Source organism: Bidens hawaiensis, unplaced genomic scaffold, assembly GCF_021521415.1.
Source record: "Bidens hawaiensis isolate Kalapana, Puna unplaced genomic scaffold, B.hawaiensis_p1.1 tig00050843_1, whole genome shotgun sequence".
In the NCBI taxonomy this organism is placed as follows: Eukaryota; Viridiplantae; Streptophyta; class Magnoliopsida; order Asterales; family Asteraceae; genus Bidens; species Bidens hawaiensis.
The window spans coordinates 47,625-72,501 of NW_027499127.1; the positions used below are offsets into that span (position 1 = coordinate 47,625).

The 24,877-nt window shown below is 34.6% G+C and overlaps 2 protein-coding genes and 3 pseudogenes across 5 annotated transcripts; 3 read left to right on the top strand and 2 right to left on the bottom strand.

Moving 5' to 3' along the window:
• Nucleotides 1-269: 269 nt before the first annotated feature.
• Nucleotides 270-2,303, bottom strand: LOC143598804 (universal stress protein A-like protein; annotated as a pseudogene). The gene is made up of 3 exons (XR_013147182.1): nt 1,911-2,303; nt 1,705-1,811; nt 270-680 (listed from the first exon to the last, which is right to left on the bottom strand). The product of XR_013147182.1 is annotated as a universal stress protein A-like protein (transcript).
• A 1,332-nt stretch (nt 2,304-3,635) lies between these two features.
• On the top strand, nt 3,636-6,172 carry LOC143598809 (uncharacterized). The gene is made up of 5 exons (XM_077076934.1): nt 3,636-3,764; nt 3,851-3,972; nt 4,664-4,779; nt 4,887-5,241; nt 5,865-6,172. Exons 2-4 carry the CDS (start codon nt 3,859-3,861, stop codon nt 5,197-5,199), a joined length of 543 nt encoding a protein of 180 aa, XP_076933049.1. The 5' UTR covers nt 3,636-3,764; nt 3,851-3,858; the 3' UTR covers nt 5,200-5,241; nt 5,865-6,172.
• A 4,380-nt stretch (nt 6,173-10,552) lies between these two features.
• Nucleotides 10,553-11,353, top strand: LOC143598805 (tRNA-splicing endonuclease subunit Sen2-1 pseudogene; annotated as a pseudogene).
• A 1,009-nt stretch (nt 11,354-12,362) lies between these two features.
• On the bottom strand, nt 12,363-16,623 carry LOC143598810 (lon protease homolog 1, mitochondrial-like; annotated as a pseudogene). Its single transcript, XR_013147185.1, has 17 exons — nt 16,583-16,623; nt 16,432-16,497; nt 16,105-16,146; nt 15,861-15,983; nt 15,676-15,774; nt 15,537-15,602; nt 15,366-15,451; nt 15,263-15,302; nt 15,004-15,175; nt 14,793-14,917; nt 14,573-14,702; nt 13,988-14,092; nt 13,782-13,895; nt 13,525-13,692; nt 13,346-13,447; nt 12,681-13,268; nt 12,363-12,562 (listed from the first exon to the last, which is right to left on the bottom strand). The product of XR_013147185.1 is annotated as a lon protease homolog 1, mitochondrial-like (transcript).
• A 3,609-nt stretch (nt 16,624-20,232) lies between these two features.
• On the top strand, nt 20,233-23,185 carry LOC143598806 (uncharacterized). Of its 2 annotated transcripts, XM_077076932.1 has the most exons (3): nt 20,233-20,448; nt 22,221-23,021; nt 23,134-23,185. In XM_077076932.1, the coding sequence occupies exons 1-2, from the start codon at nt 20,376-20,378 to the stop codon at nt 23,015-23,017; spliced, it is 870 nt and encodes a 289-aa protein (XP_076933047.1). In that variant the 5' UTR covers nt 20,233-20,375; the 3' UTR covers nt 23,018-23,021; nt 23,134-23,185. The 2 variants fall into 2 exon arrangements, with proteins under 2 accessions (XP_076933047.1, XP_076933046.1); XM_077076931.1 differs by having other exon boundaries at nt 22,221-23,185.
• Nucleotides 23,186-24,877: the final 1,692 nt, after the last annotated feature.

A 24,877-nucleotide genomic window follows, 5' to 3' on the forward strand; every position in this document is an offset into this window, starting at 1 on the left:
TTGTGTCGGACCGCTCAAAGAACTGCGTAAAAGTATAATTATGTTATTATTTTTTGCTTTAGTGGGTGTTTGGGATTGCTTATTTTCACCAACTTAAAACTTATAAACTTTTTGAAAAGTGATAAGATGTTTGGGATTGCTTATATTGTGAGAGAAAAAGTCTCATAAGTTACACTTTTGTAACTTATTAACTTAATTAAAAGTTATATAAGAAGGCAAAATAAGGAATCCCAAACAACCCCTTAATTTTTATGTTTCAATAGTTAAATCTATTTTATATGTTTTCACCAACATTCATACCTTTTCATTACAAATATACATTGCAATTTGCAGTTCATGCCATAACTATAAAGCCCATAAAAACAAACAATTCAGTAAGATCAACCATTAACTAGACAAGAAATAAGTCAATAACTATCAGACTCAATTCATTAACTATAACACCATCTTCAACCTCAAGTGCTGGTGGAAGTTGCAGCAACGTTCTTGGGCCTCTTGACGATCAAGACCGGACACTTGCAGTTTTGCGCACAGTGATTGCTGACACTCCCAAGAAACGCCCTCTTGATCAAACCGTACCCATGGCTGCCCAACACCACCATGTCAACACTCATCTTTTCTGCCACATTGCAGATCACATCCCTTGGATCACCGATCTCCACTCTCGTCTCCACCTTCACCTGCACACACCAACCCAATTTATCGAATCAGATTCACCAAAGCATCATCATCAAAAGCAAAAGAGAGAAAGAAACTTTGTTTTGAAATGCGCGTGTCAGGGTGCGTAATGGGTTTAAGCAAATTAGAAATTTGAATGTTTATTGTGATGAGTCACAAATTGTAAAAGACCCCTCCCTCTTGGTGTAAATTGTTCTTTTTGATTTTTAGCAAGTTGCCAAAAATTTGTTTCTTATAATATCTCCGCTGTCCAAAAATTAATTAATCTCAACCATCGAGTGTTGACAAATAATAGTCTCATCTAACGGGTTAGCTGCTAAGGATCACATCTTTTAACATATTTGTTCTCAACGAGTCGCGACTAATGAAAGCTTAACTCCGTTAGTCTCAAGTTGCCAGAAAAGCGTTTTTGTCGGAAATGCCAACCTTTTTTTGACAGAAAACTGAACTGAACACCACCACCACTTGAATACCATCGATGAGCACCACCACCACCGTCGCTGGAAACCTTGCGTGTTAGGGATTTCTCTCATTCTCAACCGATCAGAAAAATAAACAGTCATTCGCCCTCGTCGTCAGAGCCTTAGTTCTCCGTATAAGTGGTTGGATGCTCGCCGGATTTGCCTCAAACCACCGCCAATCACCATCACAGAGCTGGGGTGACCATCTTTTTCTACAACCGCTAACTCCAACGGTGGTTCTAGGGTTCTGGAAACCTTAATAATTGGGGTTTTTACTAGAAAAATGTTTCTAAAGGTCAAATCTAAGGTTACAAAGAGTTTTCAGACGAAAATGTTTAGTTCTCCGGCGACCAAAGACTAGCACAGTTAAGCTTCTATTAGTCACGGCTCGTTTTGAAACACATATGTTAAAATATAAGACATTCAACCGTCACCCCGTTAGTTGGGACTATTATAGTCCATAATTAGGATTATTTAAATCCAATTTTCCATTTAAAGAAAATGCTAAACGTATTTTACACATACTTTTCTAGCAGTATAAAAAAAAAAAGAAAAAAAAACTCACATGTTGAAGATCTTGGCAAAGCTTCTTGGCTTTCTCAGTCACGGTTTCAGCCACCTCGTTCTTGTACTTATCCATCGTCGCAATTATCTCTTGAGAAAACAAGTATCCTGACAAACACAACATCATGTAACTTTAACTACTCTTCGATCACTGAATCAATTACTAATTAATTAATAAATCTCATATATGTATGGTCTGTGTTGTACCTGTTCCATCGAGACCCGTGTAGACAACATGCGGTGGTTTAACATAGAGAAGTACGAGGGTATCTTTAGAATTATTCTCGGTGACAACGTTTTTGAGGCACCAGGAGAGAGCGTAAGCACTCGCTCTCTTCTCCTTCGTCGACTGCTACAAGTATCCTCCGTTCATTCGTTGCCATTGATTTTTGCTCAACTGCTGGATAGATATAGAGTGTGTATGTGTTTGATTAATTGATTGATGTACCGTATGGATGATGATAAAAGTGGGGGGTTTGATGTTTATTATTAATAAGGTGGTTGGTCCCATAGAGTATTTACAAGTGTCAGTCAACTGTGTGGCGGCGGTTTCTGGTATTGTTGCTGTTTAACTGATTTGCTTTGATGGTTTTGTTTTTTTGACACCGGTTTTTGGTCTTTGTTTTGCCTTTTCTAGTCTTCTTCTTTTCTTTTACTATTTTTGAATATATTCTTGAACAATCAATAAAACGTAAATTTATTACGAGACAAAGCTCGAAACAAACAAATAATCGGGCTGAGCATACCGAGTTGCTATATCCCAACCCGTAGGCCAAATTACAAAACACCACAAATAAAAACTACTAAAACCTTAATTAGATTTTAAGCATCCACCAATCTTCTTATGACAACACGGCTCTACCTGTAAGCTTATTCTAATATTAAAACATATTCTTATCACAATATCACCAAAATTTATTTTCTAGTTATAATTTAAAATTTGTTGTTAACCATTCAGATGTTACATTTTAATAAGTTATATCTTTTAATGGTTCAGCATTAGATGGTCAAACAAATCATTAGCTAAAAAGATTTAGCTAATATTTTGTTACGTATGTTAAATATTTTAATAGAATTTAATAAAATTAGGTAGATCAAGGAATTTGAGTTGGGAAAAGGGGGGAGGGGGTCTCATTTCGATTATGTTTCTACGCTTTGAATATTTTTTGTTGGATGAAATCGAAAAATAAAACAAAAACAAAAACAAAATCTAGAAACTCATATTCCAATTCGGTTGTTTTTTTGTTCTCGACTGAATGTTCAAAAATTTATGTTATTGGATTGGTATGTGTGGACTAAAATTGACAATATTCGTAATTAGATTTAGCTAAATGATCAAACTTAAAGAACCACTATTTGATATTCGATTTAAAACAGAATAACAAATACCATTAAATCATAGTCTAAATGTATAGATTTATTTCATATAAATGTATTTACTAAAGAATAAATAATAAATTTATATGTATAATTAAAGTATGAAAATTTTCAAAATGTCCATTTTAACTCTCACTCTTTTTTAAAACAACCAAAGAATTTAAAAATCCCCAAAATATCCATCATAAAATCGTCGGTTCGTCCTTTTACAAATCTTATCCGTTGAACTGTTAATCAATGAAATCAAGCCATCTGTCAACTATCCGTTCGGTCAGACCATTTATTAAATGATCGGATGTTTTTGTATTATAAAAATATCCAACGGTTTAATAAAAAAAAATTTCATTAGTCAAGTTCCGTCCCTCTCTGATCCCACACGTCTTTCTCTCTCTTTCGTCTTTCCTTACTGAGCCCCCAACACAAACCCCGAACTCGAGGTGATGCCTGTAAACCCAAGTTAACCCGCGTAACGCCCCTACCCAAAATAAAAATTAAAAAAAAAATCACAAAATCTACGTAAATTAGATGCATTTTCAAGTTTAAATACGAAGTAATAATCGTAGACCAAGAGGGAGAGACGCAAGTCGCTTTGTAAGAACAAACAGCTGCTTCATTCATTCATCGGATCCTCGTACCAAAATTCAAACCTCGTACAATTCCATCGTCGCTGTTCCGAATCTGCAGGTATCTCACCTTCTTCAATTTCAATTCCAAAACCCTAGTTTTCGATTTCAGTAAATTTAATAAATTGCAGGCTTGAAATATTTTAGGGGTTTAGATGGAATCATCATCATCTTCAGTGATTACTCCGGAAGATGTATTGGAGTCGTTGATGAACGACGGCACAATTGACACCTTGAGATTGAAGATCATTAATCAGCTCAAAGCTAACGTGGGTTTTCTAATTACTTTCCTTTTTTATATTATTAGGGTTTGTGTTATATGATAATAATATTCAGTCTTGCTAGTGTGTCTGTTACAACAGCTTTGAAAGATTAAAACTTTAAAAACTGAGAGAATGTTATTTGGAACAATGATATTAATTGAGCTGCAATATACAGTAAAGAATTTGTTTTGTTCACTTTGTTGGTGAAAAGTGATTTTCACTCGTGTTTTCGATCTTGAAGTTTAATTCAGTGTTAAAGGGTCTTATTGTAACCGAGTTTCTTACTATAAAATCCACTAAGGTTTCAATATTGTTATGTAGTTGTGAAAGGTTTTTATAAATGTTTAATTTTTAAAATAAAGTGGTCTAAATGGAAAAAAAATGAAACTTGGTTACTTATTATGTGTTGTGGTTTGGTTAGTTAAAGCACCACGTCACTTAATATTACAAAAATAAATGATTGGCTGAAATAGGGTGGGACTCACATGTTTGAGCCTTGTTGGGCGTTAAAGGAGTGACGGCCGGGGGGGGGGGGGGGGTAGGTTTGCTTCTCCTTACCCCTCCACAACAATTGGCCTTAGTGATTACTTTTACAAGTATGAGTGTCTTTTTGGTAACAACGTTCAAAGTTCAAACATGGTTATCATTTTCTCTCTTTATTCAGTTTTATAATCTCAAAATTGGTATTCTTTCATAGGAAGATTTAAAGAGTACCACTATAAAAATGGTAGAACAGAGCAAGGTTCTCAACACACCAGGAGCTGAGAAACAAACTAAAAGGGAGCTTTTTGATGCTCTTCGCCAAGAACTCGAGTAAGATTTTATTAACTGGTCACAATTCATTTGAAGACTCGTTAATCTTGTTTTTTAATATATTATTGTTTGAAATTATATTCTGTATTGGTTTTGATGTAATGCAGGACCCCTGTGCTTGAAAAGGCTTCTAAATCCGTTTGGGAGTTAATTTTGGACGGTAATGGATTAGGGAGGGAAATAAACGAAACGGTTGAAAAAGTGTTTTGTAAGCTAAGCGGTAGAGAACCGCCATTGTTTGCTCCCAATGGTGAATTACAATCTGAAAAAGGAAAAGAGAAAAGGGCGGAAAAGGGCAAAGGAAAAGAAAAGGAAAAAGAAACTCAAAATGAGAAGAATAATGTGGACCCTACACCAAAGAAGCGAAAGTTGGTTGAGGCAACAAAGGCGAAAGACTCTGCTGCAGAAGTTGCAAACTGATCTGCGCGTGTTTTTTCGGTTATCAAATCTAAGAACCTTAAGGCACGTGTCACTAACTAGTAATCTTTATTCTCTTGCTTTATTTATTTCACATCGTGGTTAGGAGTGTTTAGTTTTTTTTATAAAAATGGTTAGTGTTTGGATGCCTGGCTCTTTGAAGTTGTAACGGACAACAGTTACATAATAATATGTTTGGTTGGTTTGTAAATTTTCTAGATTTTTAAGGAATGAGTCCATAAAATGACCAAACAAGATATTATGGTGGAAAAAGGAGAAACAATTTTAGTAAAAGTGTCTCAATTAGGATCAGAGAAGGGGTAAATAGGTCAATTTATTTTCAAATCTCAACTAATCCGTGACTGATTGTTCAAATTTGGCAATTTAGCATTCAGATAATCAAAAAAATATTATGTTTATCACTAACAGATCTTCAAAATTTAATGGGTATTTGGTATTTTCGATCAATTTCTTGAATATTGATACATTTTGAAGTGACCAAACAGTGAAAAAGAATGATACAGAAAAAAAATAATAAAAAAAAGACAAAACTTAACTCGTCATTGCAGTAACTTTTTCATAGTTTTTGTGTGTCCGTAATTGCAAATTCAATACTCAGGTTTAGTTTCCATGTTACTAAATAAAATGTGATGATTGATAAAACGCAGGGAACAAATCTGCGCGGTCTTACAGTGGCTGCAGACAAATCTGGTGGTGACCTGTTGAGAGGCTTCAATGACTACCCGATGCATTTCCGTTTGTGATGTTGAGTTTATTTGATATGTAATATTTCTGGATTTTACTTTGTGGTTTTGACCAAATATAGTCAAACTGATGTAATGTAGTTCCTATCAAGATTATTTAAACAAATAGAAGTGAATGAAGATTAACCGGCTTAATTTAACAATCATCCTAACTTATTTTGGTACATGGATGTTACAGTTTGGGTTTTTCTTCAAATTTGTTATATTAAGTTTATTTGTGTTATATGTGAGTTTAATTTTTTTAGTTTTTTACTAGCATAACAATGTACAACTTCTTGACCCAAAAATAGCCTGAAAAGTGTACATAGTTTTTATCGTATGTCGAGTGAATGTAGATGAAAATAATAAAGAGTCAAGTGTATCAAACAAAATGTATTTATTCTTTATTGATTTGTTTAGAACAAGTCGGCTTGTCTAGCCACAAACTAGTTGGAGTTGTAACTGAGCCGAGTTAGAGCTGTTTTTAGCTTGGCCGGTTAGGTTTGAGCCAAGCCGAATTGACTTGTATAGTTTTGAGCTCGAGCCTGAGTTAATGCTAGATTGGCTTGTGAACAACCTTAGTCACGACTTGGTGAACATGTATCGATTTTGGGGAATTTCCAATATGAATGTGCCTTGGTTAAAAATATGATAGGATTTTATGACAGCAAAATTAGGTCATATGAAAACGAATTGCCGGTTATCTATTCTATAGGTATACGGATACGTTCATACACTTTTTGTGTAATTGGCTTACAATAAATTGTGTTAAAACTTAAGTTTAGGTTGAAAACCATAAAAAATAAATTAGTAAACAAGTTTTAGTGCAAGTCACAAACTTTTATCCAACTCTAAAAACCATATAAGTTTAAGAATTTGTTAACGTTTAATACAAGTGTTTGCAATTCCAGAAACATAACATTAAAATAATCAGATTTTAGGTTGTCATATCTAACTTGTTTAATAAACATGTCATGTTGGGATGTTATGTCATGAGTGGTACTCATCTCGTCAAAAAGTTATTTAATAAACATCAATGTAATATACAATAATAAAATCTAAAAATCTAGTTTTCACCGTTGTAGGGAGTCGAAATGTGCAATTAAATTCTGCTAATACAATAAAACTTTGGTTTTAACATAACTCCAGTTTTAGTAAACATTTTTAATTTTCTATAGTTGTTTGGTAAACGTAAACATAAAACACTAAATATATACACACGCCTAATCTTCACTATCGATGGGTAGTCGAAATGCATAATTATATTTTGTTGAGTTTACCGATACAAGCACGCTCAAAAGACTCGGTTGCAGTACAAAATCCCGAAACTGATATCATAGTAGTTCGGTGACGGTAAAAAAAATACCTTGTCTATATGATAAGATTAGAAGTGTTATTATAAAAATATAAGAAAAACCTTTAACAAAGATTAACGAATGTTAACGGACAACTTATCGAATGTCTGTTAACATCGAATGTTAACGAACAACTTTAACGAATATTAGAAAGGTTTGCTTACAGATACCTGCTATTCTTTTAATCAGTTATTATTAACATTGAAATACTAAACAAAAATAACACAAAAAGGTAGCTAAAACAAAACTTGTGGCTCAGTGGTAGGAATACTTGGGGGTTCTCAAGTGGAGTCTAAAATTCAATCCATACTTGTGTTATTTTTGATAGATTATGACAATGAAGAATTTGAGCTAGACCTTGTGAGGTTGTCAGTTCGAATCTCGAGCTCACTCGAGTTTTCATCCCACTGTGTGTTACGCTAAAGAGTATTGCTTTCATGGCGGCCGATGACTATCAAGTGGTGGTCGGTGGCATGGGCGGACATACCACTAGCCCAGCCATAGCCTCCGCTACGGCTCAAATTTTTACGGTTAGTGTAAAAAAAGGGATATTGGTTTTTAATACTTCCAACTTTCCCTCATTGGTAGATAACACTCCCAACTTTCGATTTGTCACCCACCACTCCCAACTTTTACCCTATTTTCCTGTACCACTCCTCATCTAAATGAACACTAACCTCGTTAATGTTTTGGACTAAAAATGTCATTCAAATTAGTTGAGGGGGTAAAACAGAAATTTTGTTTTTAACACACAACCTCCATTTCCGGCGACCTCTTTTTTTCCGACGAATTTGAGTTTTCCGACTATCTCGTCTTTCAGGAAATGGAGATGGTTCAGAGGTGTAAAAAGGTGATGGAGATCATGAAAATTGTACACTGGTGGTGATATGATGAAGATGGTGCTCGCCGAAAACTTGCAACTCGATTTTCCGGCACGCAGGCGATCCCGGAAGGTGGATGGGTGAGACATTGGTGGTGGCGGGGGGGGGGGGGGGGGGGGGGGCGGGGGGTTGCGGTTTTGGGGCGGTGGGCGGTGAAATGATGGATATGGTGTTCGCCGAAAACCTGCAACTCGCCGTAAAACTCAAATTCATATGTGTAGCTCGGTGAAATGATGGATACGGTGTTCTGAAAGACGAGATAGCCGGAAAACTCAAATTCTCCGGAAAAAACGAGGTCTTCGGAAAAACGAGGTCACCGGAAATGGAGGTTGTGTGTTAAAAATAAAATTTCTGTATTACCCCATCAACTAATTTGAATGACATTTTTAGTCCAAAAAATTAACGAGGTTAGTGTTCATTTAGACGGGGAGTGGTACAGGAAAATAGGGTGAAAGTTGAGAGTGGTGGGTGACAAATCGAAAGTTGGGAGTGTTATCTACCAATGAGGGAAAGTTGGTCCCTATTTCGTTACGACTGGAAAAAAAATAACGTTACAAGCCCAACCAATATATGTTTTAAACCCAAACAAAAAAACCCATACCAAACTCAACCCGACAAAACCCATTTACTGATTTACAAAAAAAAAATACGCACATACGATACAAACCTCGGACCTCCACCGTAGCAGCGCAGCCATCAATCCTCAACACCTCCACTGTAGCAGCGCAACTCCACGCCTCCACACTACCGCGACACAGCGGACGAACCTCCACCTGTCACCACAGGTCCACAATTACTGAATTACCGCCCACAGGTAGATTTTTAATTTCTTGTTTAAATTAAAATTAATTTAGGATTTAGGGTTAAATACTTAAATTGGAATTGAATAGGTTTTGTTTAGGTTTTTGTTGTTTAATTTCCGTGTTTTGTCGTTCTGATTGACTACGGCTATCTGATATTGATAATTGGGCTACTGTTGCTGGGTTTAGATTAGAAACTCTTGGTACGAGTCGTGATCTTTGTCGGTTTAGTTGAATGCGGCTATGATGACTATGTATCTGAGCCTATCGTTTCCGGTTTAGAATCGGTGGTGGCGGGTGAGCCGTGGTGGCTTTATTGAGTGCAACAAATTAGTTTTTTTTTATATATTCTATACGACAGTTTCATTGAGACTGTGTTTATTATAATCCTGAAATTTGCGTGTATAAAAGTTAAATATGTATAAAAGTTTAATTTCACAAGATATTAAATATGGCATAAAAGTTGTTTAATTTCACAAATTACAAAAGTTTAAATTCAAAAGCTTCAAGGAATTGTTTATTTTCGTCGTCTTTATCCTTGAGTTAGTTTCCGTCGTCTTTAACCTTTCAACGCAAGGAAGTTAATGTTTCAGCATTGGTTGTTTTCTCTCAAGTACACGCCTCCGCGGCGAAGTGCGGGTAAAATAACTTGTTAATAATACAAAAACAAAAAAAAATAATTAATAATACAAAAACAAATAAAAAACAAGAAAATGACAATTAAATAAACATAAAAAGACAAAAAAAAACTGCTTTATCAAAAGTTTGTTAAAGTTAGTCTCGGAAGTTGTTGAGGTGCTTCAATTTATTAAATTAGATGGAGATAGTGTGCAACAAAAATCTAATGCGAAAGGTATTCTATCATATTTTAAGACTCTTGAATTTGTGTTTTATATACACACTTGTTGGACGAAATTTTAGGCCTCACAAATGCTTTATAAAAACATCTTCAAAAAAAGAGTCAAGATTCGTTAACCCGGTTAGTTTAAATTTATTTATTGTCGTGTTCTTTATATTTGTTTCGTTAACATTGTATTAAATATGGGGATTTTTTTTGTGAGCGCTACGGCTCGGTTTCGAGTCTAGATCCGCCACTGGTCGGTGGTATGGTTTTCCGGGAGAACGTCTAAGTCAAACTCTGAAACCAGTATAAACCCGGCTAAAACAATAGACTCTCCAATTTAGATATTGTTGTGGCTAACACAGAAAAAAATTTCGCTGTTGTAATAAACTAACACTAAAAAAAAAACAGACTTTGTCTGAAACAGAAAAAAAAATCACTTATTTCATAAAACCCTAATCCACCACAGTTGTTCACCGGAAGTCCACCACCGACCACCGGAAGTCACCACCGCTCACCGTCGTTCAACCGTAGAATTATTCATTCTCACTTGATTTCTATTTATAAGTATCCCCCAATTCATCACATCCGCTAACTCTTCAGATTGTGCTGCATCTATCTGTTTCGATCACATTTAAGGTAACCTCCATGTCTGTCTAGTTTTATTATACTATTCACATATCATTCAAAATATATATGTAATTTCAGTATAATATATTGTCAAGGTTGTATTTTAATGGCACCAAGATGGAAAGGAAAAGGATCAGAAGCAAAAGCACTTGCAAATCCCATTTCACTCGCCATTTCAAATCTTCAATCCTCTTTAATCAATTCCAATTCTCAAGCTATACTCTCAGGCTGCTCTGTTCTTCTTGCGGCTAACCCGGAACAAACCGAGCTACTGAATCAAACCTGTTTCGGCCGACCCGTTATTACAGTCGATAAAGATAAACAATGGTTTCAGTTTACATTAGAAGAAGCCTTTTATCTATGCTATTCTCTAAACTGCATAAAGATAGTAGACAGTGATCATAATGTTAAAACGAATAACGAGTTATGGGAGTACATGGTTTCGAAACAGGCGTCGTTTTGTTATTCTTTCAAGGGTTATTCTCATCTCCGGGCCAAGAATTGGGTGGTGAGGTCCGGGTGTCAGTATGGTGTTGACTTTGTGGCGTATCGGCATCATCCGTCGCTTGTTCATTCCGAATATGGGGTGTTGGTGTTTTCTCAAGGGAATGGGATGAATGATCGGTTGAGGGTTTGGTCGGATTTTCAGTGCACGCTTAGGCTTTGTGGTAGTGTTGCGAAGACGTTGTTGGTTCTTTATGTAGGTAGGAATGATGAGAGTGTGATGGGTGGTTCTTCGGTTTCTTGTTTAGATGGGTTGAGCGTTGATGAGCAAACGATTACGCGGTGGACTCCTGAACGGTGTAGGGAGGATCAAGCGGTTGTTAACCGGTAAGGTGTATTTACTCTTTTTGTGATATGATTTTTTGTATGATTATGAATAATTTGTTAGTTGATTACATGGTTATTATGATAATGATGTACTGATTTATGACAAACAGTGGGTTTTACATCTTTTGTAAGGTTTATTTAAATTTTCATTTTAGATACAGTTTGAATGTATATAAAGCCAATATAATCCAAACACGGCTCGTACTTAAATGGTTCAAACTGACAAGTCAAAAACAAGCTGATAGATTATTAATGAGTTGTAAACAGGTTGTAGACAAGCCTAGTAAACTGTGCGAGTCGAGCGGGCTTGGGTCAAAATAGGTTCTAAGAAAAATGAGTTTGGTCAGAACGGGTCGGGTTAAAAGTAGTTATGCTTTGGTTTGAGTCAAAACAGGTTGATATGAATTGAACAGTATGGTTATATTATTCTGGTTTCTTATGTTGGGTTCTTTAGACAATCATTAACTAGGATTGTTGTGTATCAATTGAATACAGTATATGTTTAAATATTGGTTAAAGTTTGTATATACGTCTGTATGGATGATGACACATTCTGCAAAATATATATATATTATGTTTGTATATAGGTGTGTATATATTGGTCGAAGTTTCAGTGTTGTATGTATGCAGCAGAAATATTTGTAATATTTTTCAGTGGTATCTATGCGACTAGGCTCGTTACAATACAGATCCGATAAAAAAGTTTATTTTAATATATATTTCCTTTAAAAAAAATTATGTTTGTGAAAATAGTTATGTAAACTCTCCTAAGACTTCCCACATTTCTCGTTAACTAGAAAGGTGCCTACGCAATGCAAAGTGGAACGCAAAAATTATTGATCACGCAACATATTAATTATTTTTTAATTAAATAAAAAATATAGCAAATTTAATAGATGGTTTGTTATGAACATACAAAGGATTTTGGATTTTGCAATGTATTTTGAGGCAATATCTCTTTTGAGGCATCTCATATAAACATGTTTGAGGCGTGTAGTTAAATAGGAAAAAAGATTTGAAAATCTTGTCCTGTTTGTTTCACAGTCAGAAAGACCTTCAACATGCAATGATATGAACTTCGGCGCCAAATTAACGACAAAAGTAAAGGCTTCTATTTTTCATTTTCAAAAGCCAAATCAAATATTTGATTATAGTCATCTACAAAATGCACATCGAGACCTTCCTTCACGTTCGGCGCCAGCTCATCGAAGTCCCGTTTATTAGCTAAAGGAAATATTATTGTTTTCACCCCACTTCGCCTTGCAGCTATGGTCTTCTCCTTCACCTGTATGTTATTATTATTATTATTATTATTATTATTATTATTATTATTATTAAACCTTTGAATAAGAAGTATTGTTATGTGATTGTTTAAAAATAATAAACAAAGGATAGACACATACCCCACCAATTGGAAGGACCCGACCCGTTAAGGTGACCTCACCGGTCATGGCTAGGTCCTTCTTGACACGCTTGTTCATTGCAAGTGAAAGCAAGGAAGTAATCATGGTGCAACCAGCACTAGGCCCGTCTTTAGGTGTAGCACCCACGGGGACGTGTAAATGAACCTTGGAATTGGCAAAAAACGGGTTCTCCTTATCTTTTTCAGCCAATATTGCTCTTGCAACCGTGTGAGCAATTTGGGCACTTTCCTTCATGACATCACCGAGTTGACCCGTTAAATGAAGGGCTCCTTTGCCTTCACCTTGTTCAACTTGTGTGGTCTCTATGTATAAAGTGGATCCGCCCATTGCGGTCCAAGCCAGGCCCATTACAACTCCTAGTGGCGTCTGGTCGTACATGCGTTCCGCATGGAAAACCGGTTTTCCAACATAATCTGCAAGGTTTTTCTCATCAACCAGCACAGAACTGGGTTCACTCTCCTTTGACTCAGTTACATCCTGAGTTGACTCGGCTGTATCCTGAGTTGACCCAGTTACTAAAACTGAAGGTTCTTTTTCTGCGCCTTGTCGAACTAGTTGCAAAGCAATCTACAAAAAATTTCAAAACAAAAAGTGAATACAACAATGTTGACCATTAAAAAAAGTCAAACATGAAGTCAACCAACCTTGCGGTAAATTTTCTCAATCTGTTTTTGAAGATTACGAACCCCGGCTTCTCGACAGTAATTGTCTATTAAAGAAAGCAGCGCTGCATCCATTAATTCCACCTGAAAAAAAAAAGCTTTATATTTATTTGTAACAAAATAATAATTGTCACTTTTCAAGATTAATAAGAGAGAAATACCTGTTGAGGCTTGACACCACACGCATCGCGAGTATTCTTTTCTAAATAATCTTTAGCAATATGCATTTTTTCATCAGTAATATAACCCGCAATTGGAATTATCTCCATTCAGTCCAAAAGTGGGCCCGGTATCGTCTCCACTACATTCGCTGTGCACACAAACAACACCTGCACCACAAATTAAGTAATGCTTAAAATATTAGCTAATAAAAAAGAAATTGTATTAAGATTTTTTTCATTGACATGTTGTCATTGACCTTTGACAAGTCAATGGGAACATCAAGATAATGATCTAAGAAATTAGCATTTTGCTCCGGATCAAGCAGCTCCAACATTGCACTTGTAGGATCACCTGCGTGTCCTCTTCCTAACTGCAATCAAGATAAGAAATGAAAATTAAATAATTAAAGGTGTTTCTATATGCAATTATTATATGTGATAATAAACATGAATTAAATCATACCTTGTCAATTTCATCAATAAGAACAAGAGGGTTTGCGGTCCCCACACTTTTTAAACACTGGACCATTTTCCCCGGCATTGCGCCTATATAGGTTCGGCGGTGTCCCTATTATAATTTTAAAAGTTAATACACATATAATACTGTAAAATGACATAGATGCCCCTGATTTAAAAAGATTATATAATGCATATAATAATTATGTGAAATGGCAGTTATACACATCAATGTAATGCATGATTCTCAATTTCTCATGTTAAGAAGTGGTTTAGAATGGTACAACTGGCATTTCACATTTGAAACTATCCAGGATAATTTGGGGGCATTTTAGACCTTTTGAAACTTATCAGCATAATTTGGCTGAAATTGGTATAAACAAAAACAAATACATACTTGAGTTGCCTATAAAACTGTATTTATAAACAGGTGACCTTAATGAGAAAAAAATTGCACACCTAGATGGCTAGATGTATATCCCTCTTTTAATGCATACAACCTCCTAACTATTTTATTAAAAGATGTAGATTATCATGTAATAACCAATAATACTTCTTTTTTCATCTTATATAAATACACAAATTCTTTTACCTTGATTTCAGCGACATCAGACAATCCCCAACTGAAAACCTATAAAACTGTCTGTTTAACGCACGTGCAATTGACCGACCAATGCTAGTTTTACCAACTCCAGGAGGACCCGAAAGACAAATAATTTTTCCTGCAACAAAATATGTTGTATTAACTATTAAAGCTCGTTTATTTCCCAAATCATATGCATAAAATATGCAAGAAAAATACAAATTATAACCTTGTGATGTTCCTCTGAGTTTTCCCACAGCGATAAACTCAAGAATCCTTTCTTTAACATCAGACAAACCATAATGATCCTCGTCAAGAATTTGTTGAGCCCGTATAACATCAAAGTTTTCATCACTGAAATTAATTAACAAAAAAATTTATTTAACCTTTTGTTTTATAACAATACTCTCAATTGATAAAAACTCAAGATTTTAGCATACCTATAATTACCCCATGGTAAAGCAGTCAACCAATAAAGATAGTTACGCGTAACATTAAATTCACTTGAACTGGCTTCCAAAAGTTGCAGTTTTTTCAGTTCTTCTTCAATAACTTGCAGAACATGAGGCGGTATTTTCTCCTTGTTTGGATCAATTCTTTCTCTAAATTTATCTGCACCAAAATATCAAAATGATTGCCGATTCAATGATTCATAAACATTAACAGATAGAAAAAGATTATTAATTAATAAATAGTTACCAGTGAGTGCTGTTTTGTCATCAGTTTCAAACCCTAACTCCTGTAACAAGAAAACATTTGAATAAAGAGCATGATGTTAACATAATTAGTTAAAAAAGGTTACCTTTTTGATAGCTTTGTACTGCTCGTTTAACAAGTAACGGCGTTGTTCGGTACTTATTTCTCTTCAATAGCTTTTGCTATGGATTCCTAATAAGAAACCAACATTGAAACTTAGATGGTATCAAGAAATAAGTATTTTATGAAAGAAACATACAATAGATCAATATGTTACCTGAATCTTGTGTATCTCCATTTCTTTCTTTAATAGTTCAAGACTGAGTCTTAATCGTTTGTCCACCTAAATTAAAATAAAGCAAGCAAATCTATTGTTTATATGTAAACAGTTATTTGAAACATTAAAAGTGACTTACATCTAGCTCTTCAAGCACTTTCTGGCATTGTAACTTGTTGGAACCGGATATTGCAGCAGCAAAGTCTGCTAATCTTGGGTAATTAAAGTCACCAATATGCTGCAGATCATATAAGAAATTTAACCAAAAAAAAACAAGTTTTAGTTTCATGAATATGTGTATTTTGTTTAAACATCTTCAAGTACCTGATTGTATGTTTGAACATGATCCCTCCAAAGAGAACTTGTTTTCAAAACATCTTTAAGGGTTGTTATGACCTCAAATGATGTTGCCTTTATCACATCATCATCCTTGTTGTATGGCGAATCCTGTAATTTACATAAAAGAGAAACCAAAAATATAAGCAGTGTGACATAAATGAAATTAGATTCCAACATACTTTTACTTATTGCGTCTCCAAATAACTTAGGAATAAAGAATGGATGATACCTTGAGATGATCCACTTTGACCGTAAGGGGGTCTTCACTGACCTGTATAAGATGTAATCATAATATTTCAGTAAAAAAAATCAAAATGAGATAAATATATCTTCAATTTAGAGTGCTCTGATGCATTTAACTTATAAATTAATCGGCTTTGGGCTGTAAATCTCAGAATGGACAAGTAAAATATTTTAGCTAAAAGGAGAATAGGTTAAACAGGTTTAAACTTTAAAGTCATCAAATTTCTCTTTATTCATGAATTCAACATCCAAATTGTTTCATTCAAACATTTAAGATTATTAACGTATCAAAATTTATAAAGCTTCCACTCACCATTTCCGTTATGCGAAGCCGCCTATGACCGATAAGAACAACTTGGTCTCCTTGAATACTTGTAATCTACTTAAAAATATCAAAATTAATAATCAGTTAGCTTAACAAGTTTACCACTACAAATTAACAAGATTTGCATCATAACAAGTACCTGAGCCAGTGTGCCAACATCATGGAGCCGGTCAAGCAACTCTTTACCCTTGAGCTCATAAATATTTTTCCCAGGATCCGAACCCTTACCCTCGGATCCCGGGTCATCTTTTACAAGGAATGCACCAGCATAAGGTGCTTGTCGTTTTCGACTTTCTACCAAGGCTGCTAGTAGTTTAGGATCCTAAAAAGTAAAACAAACTATTAACTAATTATATTAAAAGTTACCAATAATAAAAAGCACTGAATTTAGGGGTGAGCAATAACCGAATCGAACTTAACCAAAACCGAATTAACTGAAAATTGGTTGCGATTTGTACCCTCGGTTAACCGAACCAAACCATTCATATTTTCATATATTTCTAGCTTTTGTGCCTCCATTACATGCATTTCATGTTTTATACCACCAGTTCATGTATTTATACCACCATTTCATGTATTTATCTCTCCATTTCATGTATTTCTAAGTAAAAGTTTCAGCCCAAATTTAATTTTAGTTATTAACCAAAATAACCGAAAACCGATTGGTTAACTTTGTTGAGTCTAATAACAGAACCGAACCGAACCAAACAGTGCACGCTCTTAATTAAGAATGATTAGAGAAAGAAGTAAGTAGTAAGGTGTGATACCTTGACATAAATTGCATATAAAATCCTGGAAATAAAGGTCTATGTGGCAGCGGCAATGCTAACACCTGCGAAAATAATAAAAACAGAATTTGATTATTAAATTAAAAAAAACTAAAAAAATAAATAAAAATGAAGAAGAAATAATAACTGTGAGGAAATCATCTGGTTTCTTAATGGGTGTAGGAACAATAGCAGCTGGAGATTTGGATTCAGCTTCTTCTTCAACGGCGGGTGGTGTATCAGTTGAATCCAAACAGTAGAAAAGCCTTAATTTAGGGTTTTTATCCCCAGAAACAGAGCGTAATAGTCCATGAAAAGGTGAATTTAATTGAACCCCGTGGCGTGAATTAGAGTGTAAATAGGCTGTGAGACGAGGTTGTTGTAAGCAAGAAGAAGACCGTAAAGCCTTCTTCAACATGGGGATTATTCAATGGTGGTTGTTAATTTTGTAGGAGAAGATGGATTAGATTAATGTGAAAGGATTGAAGATGATGAAGAAGAAGAAGAAACCAGAGTGTTCGAACGTTTGGCCAAAAGCCCACCATAAACCCTCTTTCCTTCAATTTTTTATTTTAAACAGCACAAAATAACATTCAACTTCATTCTTTTAATATATAAGATAAGATAAGTTAAGAGTTAAACATACAAATGTTACGTTTAATCAATGATGATAGATCTCAACAAATCACTATAAGAAGTTTATCAAACACGTGCTTAAACGGGTTTAACATAAATTATGTTGATGAGTGATGAGTTAGTTAATCATAAGAACATATTTATAAAACTTTAAATTGACACACATATAACTCACAGCCAACATAGATGATCAGATGTAACAAACCGCCTATTCATTATTAAATGGATATGCTCATCGAACAAAAAATAAAGAGCTTCGAGCCAATAAAGACTAAGAGTATTAACTCAAAAAACAATAGCTCCAGTTATGACCATTTCCCCATCGTGTCCCATACACAGTCTTTGATCAAAATCCTTTCGTTAAAAAAATTATGAGCTTAAAACATTTACCTTAGCTTCCTTTCGTTTCATAAACCCCTTTTCAATTAAAGAAAACTTAAAACAGTGATTTGATTAATAACTTTCATCACTCAGGTCACTTGACACGCCTCATTGCTACAAAATGGTTTTCGCTCTACCCAATCCCCAAACACCTTTTCTTTGGATGACCATGGCAAGCCCATACCCATGATACGTTGTCTCGTTGCATGTTAATGCACAATTGTCGTGCGGCATGAGTAATGTTGTAGTAATCGGGATTAACCATGATTAATTGACGCTTAGTTATAATTTTTACAATCATGGATATAATATAAAGGATATTATCCTATTTTAGTGTCTGGTGTAGATGTGATCAGTATCTTTTGAATATCCCGATAGTCCACCCATTTCCTTGTACACGATCACTTACGAGACCTTGCACCAACCTACCATTAGAACCTTAGTTGGAATTTGTACATATTTAATGTTTACTCAATGTTTCACTAATGAGCCAGCCATAAGAATGATATTACATTTTCTAGTTATACACGTATACAAAACCGGTCAAAAGATATATAGATGATACGAATGAAGCAAGAGGGTCGATTCTATTATAGGCTGACTAGCAACATATTAGCAAACGGTAGGGGTGTTTACGATTTGGTTTGAAACCGTGAAACCGCCCAAACCGATCATTGGTTTGGTTTCACGGTCGGTTTTTGTATTGAACTTTCGGTCGGTCAGTTTCAAAAGTTTCAAACTGTAATGAGCGGTTCGGTTTACAATTTTTAAATTTTCAAACCGTAGAAAACCAGACCGGACCGTATAAGTTGAACGGCACTATAAGTTTTGAGTGTTACCCAAACTTCGGCAGAGCTATGGTATATATTCAATTAAATGGATAGGTAAATAAACAAATGCTTTTCAATTACAAGTTTCTATGGAACAGTTTTCATCACAAATTTGACTGTTTATAAGTTTTATTTTTTTAATTGTTATTTGTTTACAAATTCATAGGAGTATAGGTGTTAATTAATTGAAGGTAAGATTCCACACTGAAAGTTGGAGAATTGGCTTGGGTTCTAAATTTCTTGATATTACTCCATGTTATTTTTGTAACTTCCATTTGCCAATTTCAAAAAATTAAAATTACTTGCAAACATGGGTTAACATGCAAATATGAAGAGTGTTTAGTCGACTTGCAAATGCGCCGATCCAATAAACCGAAACCGTAAAATTAAACCGGAACTAAACCGTTAGTAATGGTTCGGTTTTTATTTTTCAACGGTTCAGTTTCGGTTTACATTGACAAAAACCGTTACTAACGGTTTGGCTCACGGTTTGTCCTAAAAACCGTCAAAACCGGACCGTGAACACCCCTAGCAGACGGCGAGACAATAGAACTACATGTTGCACAATACAAGTTAGCATTTTAACCTTAAACTGTGACATCGGCCATCCACTTCTAATCTATAGCATATAATGAACTTATACACGGCACCAGTCAAACACAAATGTTAATATGTGTTTTTGTTATTTTGGAATAACATGTTTAATTCTTAACAATACAACCTAGAGATGCTAAAAAAACCACTTAAAACCTAGCTAAATTGAACAGTTTAATTGAGTTAAAATTGAACCGGTTCAATCAAGTTAGCACTGAACCGACTTAGTTTACGGTTTAGTAACTATAATTTATGATACGCATTGCGGTTTTTACAGACCAAGATATTCACAAACAATATCTTTATAATCTATATACTATAACTTCAATAAAATTAAAATACCTTAACTCTTATCTCATTTCCTAGAACTTAAAAAAAAAGAATAATATTATTTGGTGCTAAAAAGCCGGTCCAAATGGGCAAACCGTCGAGTTTAGAGAAAATTAGTCAAAAACCGGATGAAACCGTGAAAGTGAGCACCAAACCGGGTGTTGGACTAACGTGATTTGGAAATTTGTGATTTTTCGAAACATTAATCAAAGAAGAAAAATAAGCAGTTATTTGATTGATTGGTTGATATTCTTTTGTGGCGTGAAGAGAAGACGAATCGATACCTTGCCTCATATTCGTGAGTGTGTGATCTTATACTATACTTAACCAATCCAACCAGTTCCATTTCTAGCAGTGTAATTAGGGTTATTATTATTATTATTATTATTATTTGATGATGGATTTCCAGAAGAAGAGGTTTCAGTTACTGGGTTTTGTTGTTGGCGTTATTGTCCTCAGTTTCACAGGTACCAATTCTTTCGTACTCTCTACATTCTTTCATTTGTAAATTAGAAGTGAAATTAGTATCAACTGCTGAGATAATAAATATTATTAGAACTAGATTTGGGGAACTTATTTAAGTTTAATCATTCTAAACAGTCTTGTAGAACTCGCTAGGGACTAGTCGAGCAGACGGGATTAATCGGATTGGTGTTTATATACACACACACACCCAAATTTTATATAAAGTTTCAATTTTGACCAAATGGTGATTAATCAGCATATAAAGTTACAATTTTGACCAAATAGTGATTTACTGACGATTAGTCGGTGGGGTACCAACTAGAATTAATCAGGATTAATTGGCGCCTTGGCGGGATTTTTACAACCATGATACAAAGTAATTATGCCTTTGTACTTATAGAGATACTGGTTAGACTTCTAAACTCATATATATTGTATAAAAGTAAACACTGTAAAAAATGTGTAAATTTGGTAATACGGTTGGCAAGATTAGAGGTCATTCTCTTCACTGAGAATTTTGAACCTTGTATATTTATTAATTATATGGATTTTGGTGTTAGTTGTTTTGTATTGGATGTTTGGAACAGGAAGAAAAAGACTGGCATCTAATTGCAAGTAAAAAATGAAGTTATGTTTTATGGAAAATTAAAATGTTATTGGAGTATTGTGAAGGGGAGTGAGGATACTACAGATAAATTTTTCTAGTTAATTTCTAAAAAGAATTTAAATAGGTTTTGCATTTGAGAAGTACTCATAGTACATACATGTTGAGATGCTATGAAGCAGACCATGTGCTTGAGGGTTCTAGTCCCTTGGTGGATGAAGATGCAGATTTAGGAGTAGTATTAGAGTGTGTGCGTGCTCGTTAGCTGTTAAAAAACAGTCTAGTGTGTGGTTTGTATTGGACTTGGTATGCGACTGTCATCAAAATATGATTTTTACTGTCACATAATTGATACGTTTATTTGCTATAAATAGTTGGAAAAAAATTAGGTGTACCATGGATAAATCCTGTAACTACTTCAACTGTGACTTTGAAGTGTGACAGTGTTATAAGAAAGAAAGCAGTATCTTTAATATTGTATATGGATGTAATCTGATGTTTGATTGCCTAGAGTTTTTGTAGTATCTAGTATATTATGTACATGATCAAGTTTTTCTTTTTGAAAGGCTAACTCACATACAGTTGATCAAGTATGTGGTAGTGTTCTTGTTTTAGTACTCTATATTACATGAGAGTATGAGACTTGTATCAGGATTCAGGAGTTCACTTTGGCCTTTAACAGTGGAAGTGTTAAAAAAACATTATGCTGCCAAATTTTATAATAGTTGCGGAAGTAAGCATGTGGAAATTTCTACGCTGCTGCATTAATGATATAAAAACAACATTTTTTTCCCCAATAAACCATTAAACATGCTTTTTTAGGCTTTAATTTGTTACTTTGACAGATTTTTTTAAAAAGAAGTCCAGATGCCTTCTTTTTAGTTTTTCTTCTTTGTTTACTATGATGCATTGGATATTTTGATACTTCTTGTTTAACGTTTTATATAAATAATCAATACATTAATTATGATTGCAAAAAGGTATAATATTACAAGTATAATATGGGCTTTGCATAAAAACAATTTAGGAGGTTTTATGCATCAAAAATAGTTTGGCTGACTTTCATCCTGTTTACCCTTATGGCTAAGTATCTTGGTTTAACTTTGAGATAAATAAGTCAAATTTCTATATGAAATCATTCCTGACAATATAATTTATTTTTTTCTTTAGCTGAAAAATGTCGGCAATTAGTGGGAGAAACCAGTTCATCGCAGAGTGGTAAATTCACCATTTTCAACTGTTTCGACGGGGGATCAGGAACGGTAGCATGTCTGGTAAAAGAAGGCGTGAAATTATACACATACAATATAAGAACACTCCATGTCGAGGTAGCAAGAAACAAAGCAATTGAAGCATCAATAGCAGATGCAATTTCACAAGGCATGGAGCCCCAAGCTGCTGCTAAAAAGGCACAACAAGACGGAGCCAAAGCCGCCAAACAAGCGACCCGAAAAGCCAAGAGGATCATAGGCCCAATTATCTCTTCCGGGTGGGATTTCTTTGAAGCCATTTATTATGGTGGAACGATTACCGAAGGGGCTTTAAGAGGCACCGGGACATTATTTGGAACATATTTTATCGGGTATTTAGGGGAAGAAAGATTTGGTAGATTCGGGTATTTGATTGGAAGTCAATTTGGGAGTTGGATTGGTGGTAGAATGGGGTTAATGGTGTATGATATTGTTAATGGTGTTCATTTCTTGCTTCACTTTGGTCAACCTGTGGAGAATGTAGGAGAAAAGGTTGACTTCTTACAAGGTGGTCAAACAGAGGAGAGTGCAGGGGAACAAAATGATATTGGGGCTGCGGTTCTTGAAACTGTTATGGGTTATGTGGGTTCGTATGTGTCGGAAGCTTCTAAAGAAGCTGTCTCTGAGACCGTTGAGGAGGGTGACACGCATGAGTCACCAGTTTATGAAAATGAGTTGCCAGTTTATGAAAGCTACGAGTCTAATGAAGAACTTTGATGAGGTAAATGTGTTTGCAGTTTAAATACTTGTTCTTATTATTTGAAGTACTTGATAATTTGTGTAGTAAGTGTAGAATGATTCATTAAACTCGTACAATATAAAACTGAATGTAGAACTTTATTAACGCTGAATGTGTGGTGATAAACAAGGTGGACTGTCGTGTTATCAAGGGTTTCCGGATGCTATTTAGTTTTGTTTATAGCAGCAAAAGTCATCAATCTGGCATGAAAAGATAGATGTTTTGAGTGTAAGTATGAAATGCTTAGTGGCTAAAAATAGTAGTTTTGTAGTCGTGGTTGCAAGTGATTAGGAGGGTGTATAAAACAATCATAGCACTCCTCATCACTATTGCTTGTTGAGTTGTTGGAACCACTTTTCACAACACTAGTCATTAGTGGCACACTTTGGAACATTCAAACAGTTGCGATGTTGTCAAAAGTGTGTAGTCACACTGGTTCGCTCTAGAGAAAAGGGTGCAATCTGCAACTACATCATAGAAACTGATCCGATAAGTCTTCAACCATTGACGAACATATGATCTACTCAAGTTCAAATGCGCATCATTTTAAACCAATAACAAATGATGTTACATATATACGATGATTAATCCACGATATTGAGTAAAACCCTTACTTTGCTCAAGAATTGACCCCGGGTGTCTAAGACTGTTTGCCCACTTTTGTCATTTGTAGTTGACCATGCTAACCTATAAACCCAAATCATTCGACCCATATTAAATTATCCAACTTATGAATATATATTCATTTTAATATAAAATGGAGGCGTAAAGCCCTTGCTTTAGTTCATAGCCTAATAGACAGCTCGTGCTTGAATCCAACATGTCCCATATGTAATTGTAAACCAGATAAAAGGAGTTGTAACTTAAAATCTTCTTCATCCACCACTTTGTAATATTTTGTAGTTGCTTCTATTAAAGAAAAAAGTGTATGCATATGGTTCTACTTTCATATACCTTTCCTTCCAAGGAACAACAAGGGAATACATAGTATGACATATGATACGTGTGATGTTTAAATGAAACAAGAAAACAACTGTCAAGTGGCACCTGTGTTTATATAACTACCCCTTCGTATCATTGAAAGGATTAATTGGTCCCTAATATAATTAATTCATTAGCAGACAAGTACCGTTTTTATAACTATCCTTTGCTTCTACTTTTATTATGTATCGTCCATCCCAAGTCAACATGCCTTGTCTATAGAATTTACTTTTCATTCTTTTATTTTATTTTAATAGAAAGGATAATATTGTGAATTAACAACTAACATAAACATATTAATTCCTATCAATTTCAAATTCACTTTATAAATGTATCATAAAAAACCAGAATAGAAACACTTGCGTCCGATTCACTTAATAGTTTTATTGACGGTTCGATATGTTTAATCTATGGCTAGACGTTTCAATCAGACGGTCTTGTTTTTAGTTATCCAAGTAGTTACAAAATGGGTGTGTCGATGTTTTTGTATTGTAACTATAACATATTATACAAGAAATAGATTTTGATGTCACATGTTAGAATGGATATTATTTAAAATAAGCATAAAGCCAAATATGTGACAACCTCTAAAAGGTTGTGTAACATATACGAAAAATACATGTGAAAATTTCAGGGAAAGATGAAACTTCCACGGCTAAATCATCACCAATCTCCACATATATTAAATTCATAAATAAACATAACTATCTAACTATTATTTATATAGTACACATATATGAAAGAGAGAGAAAGAGAGAGAACTAGTACACTTTTGTTAGTCAATAAAATTGTTAATCAGCTTAACTAATTTATGGCTCGATCAGTTATTTTTTTTTATTAATTCTAAGGGAAATAAG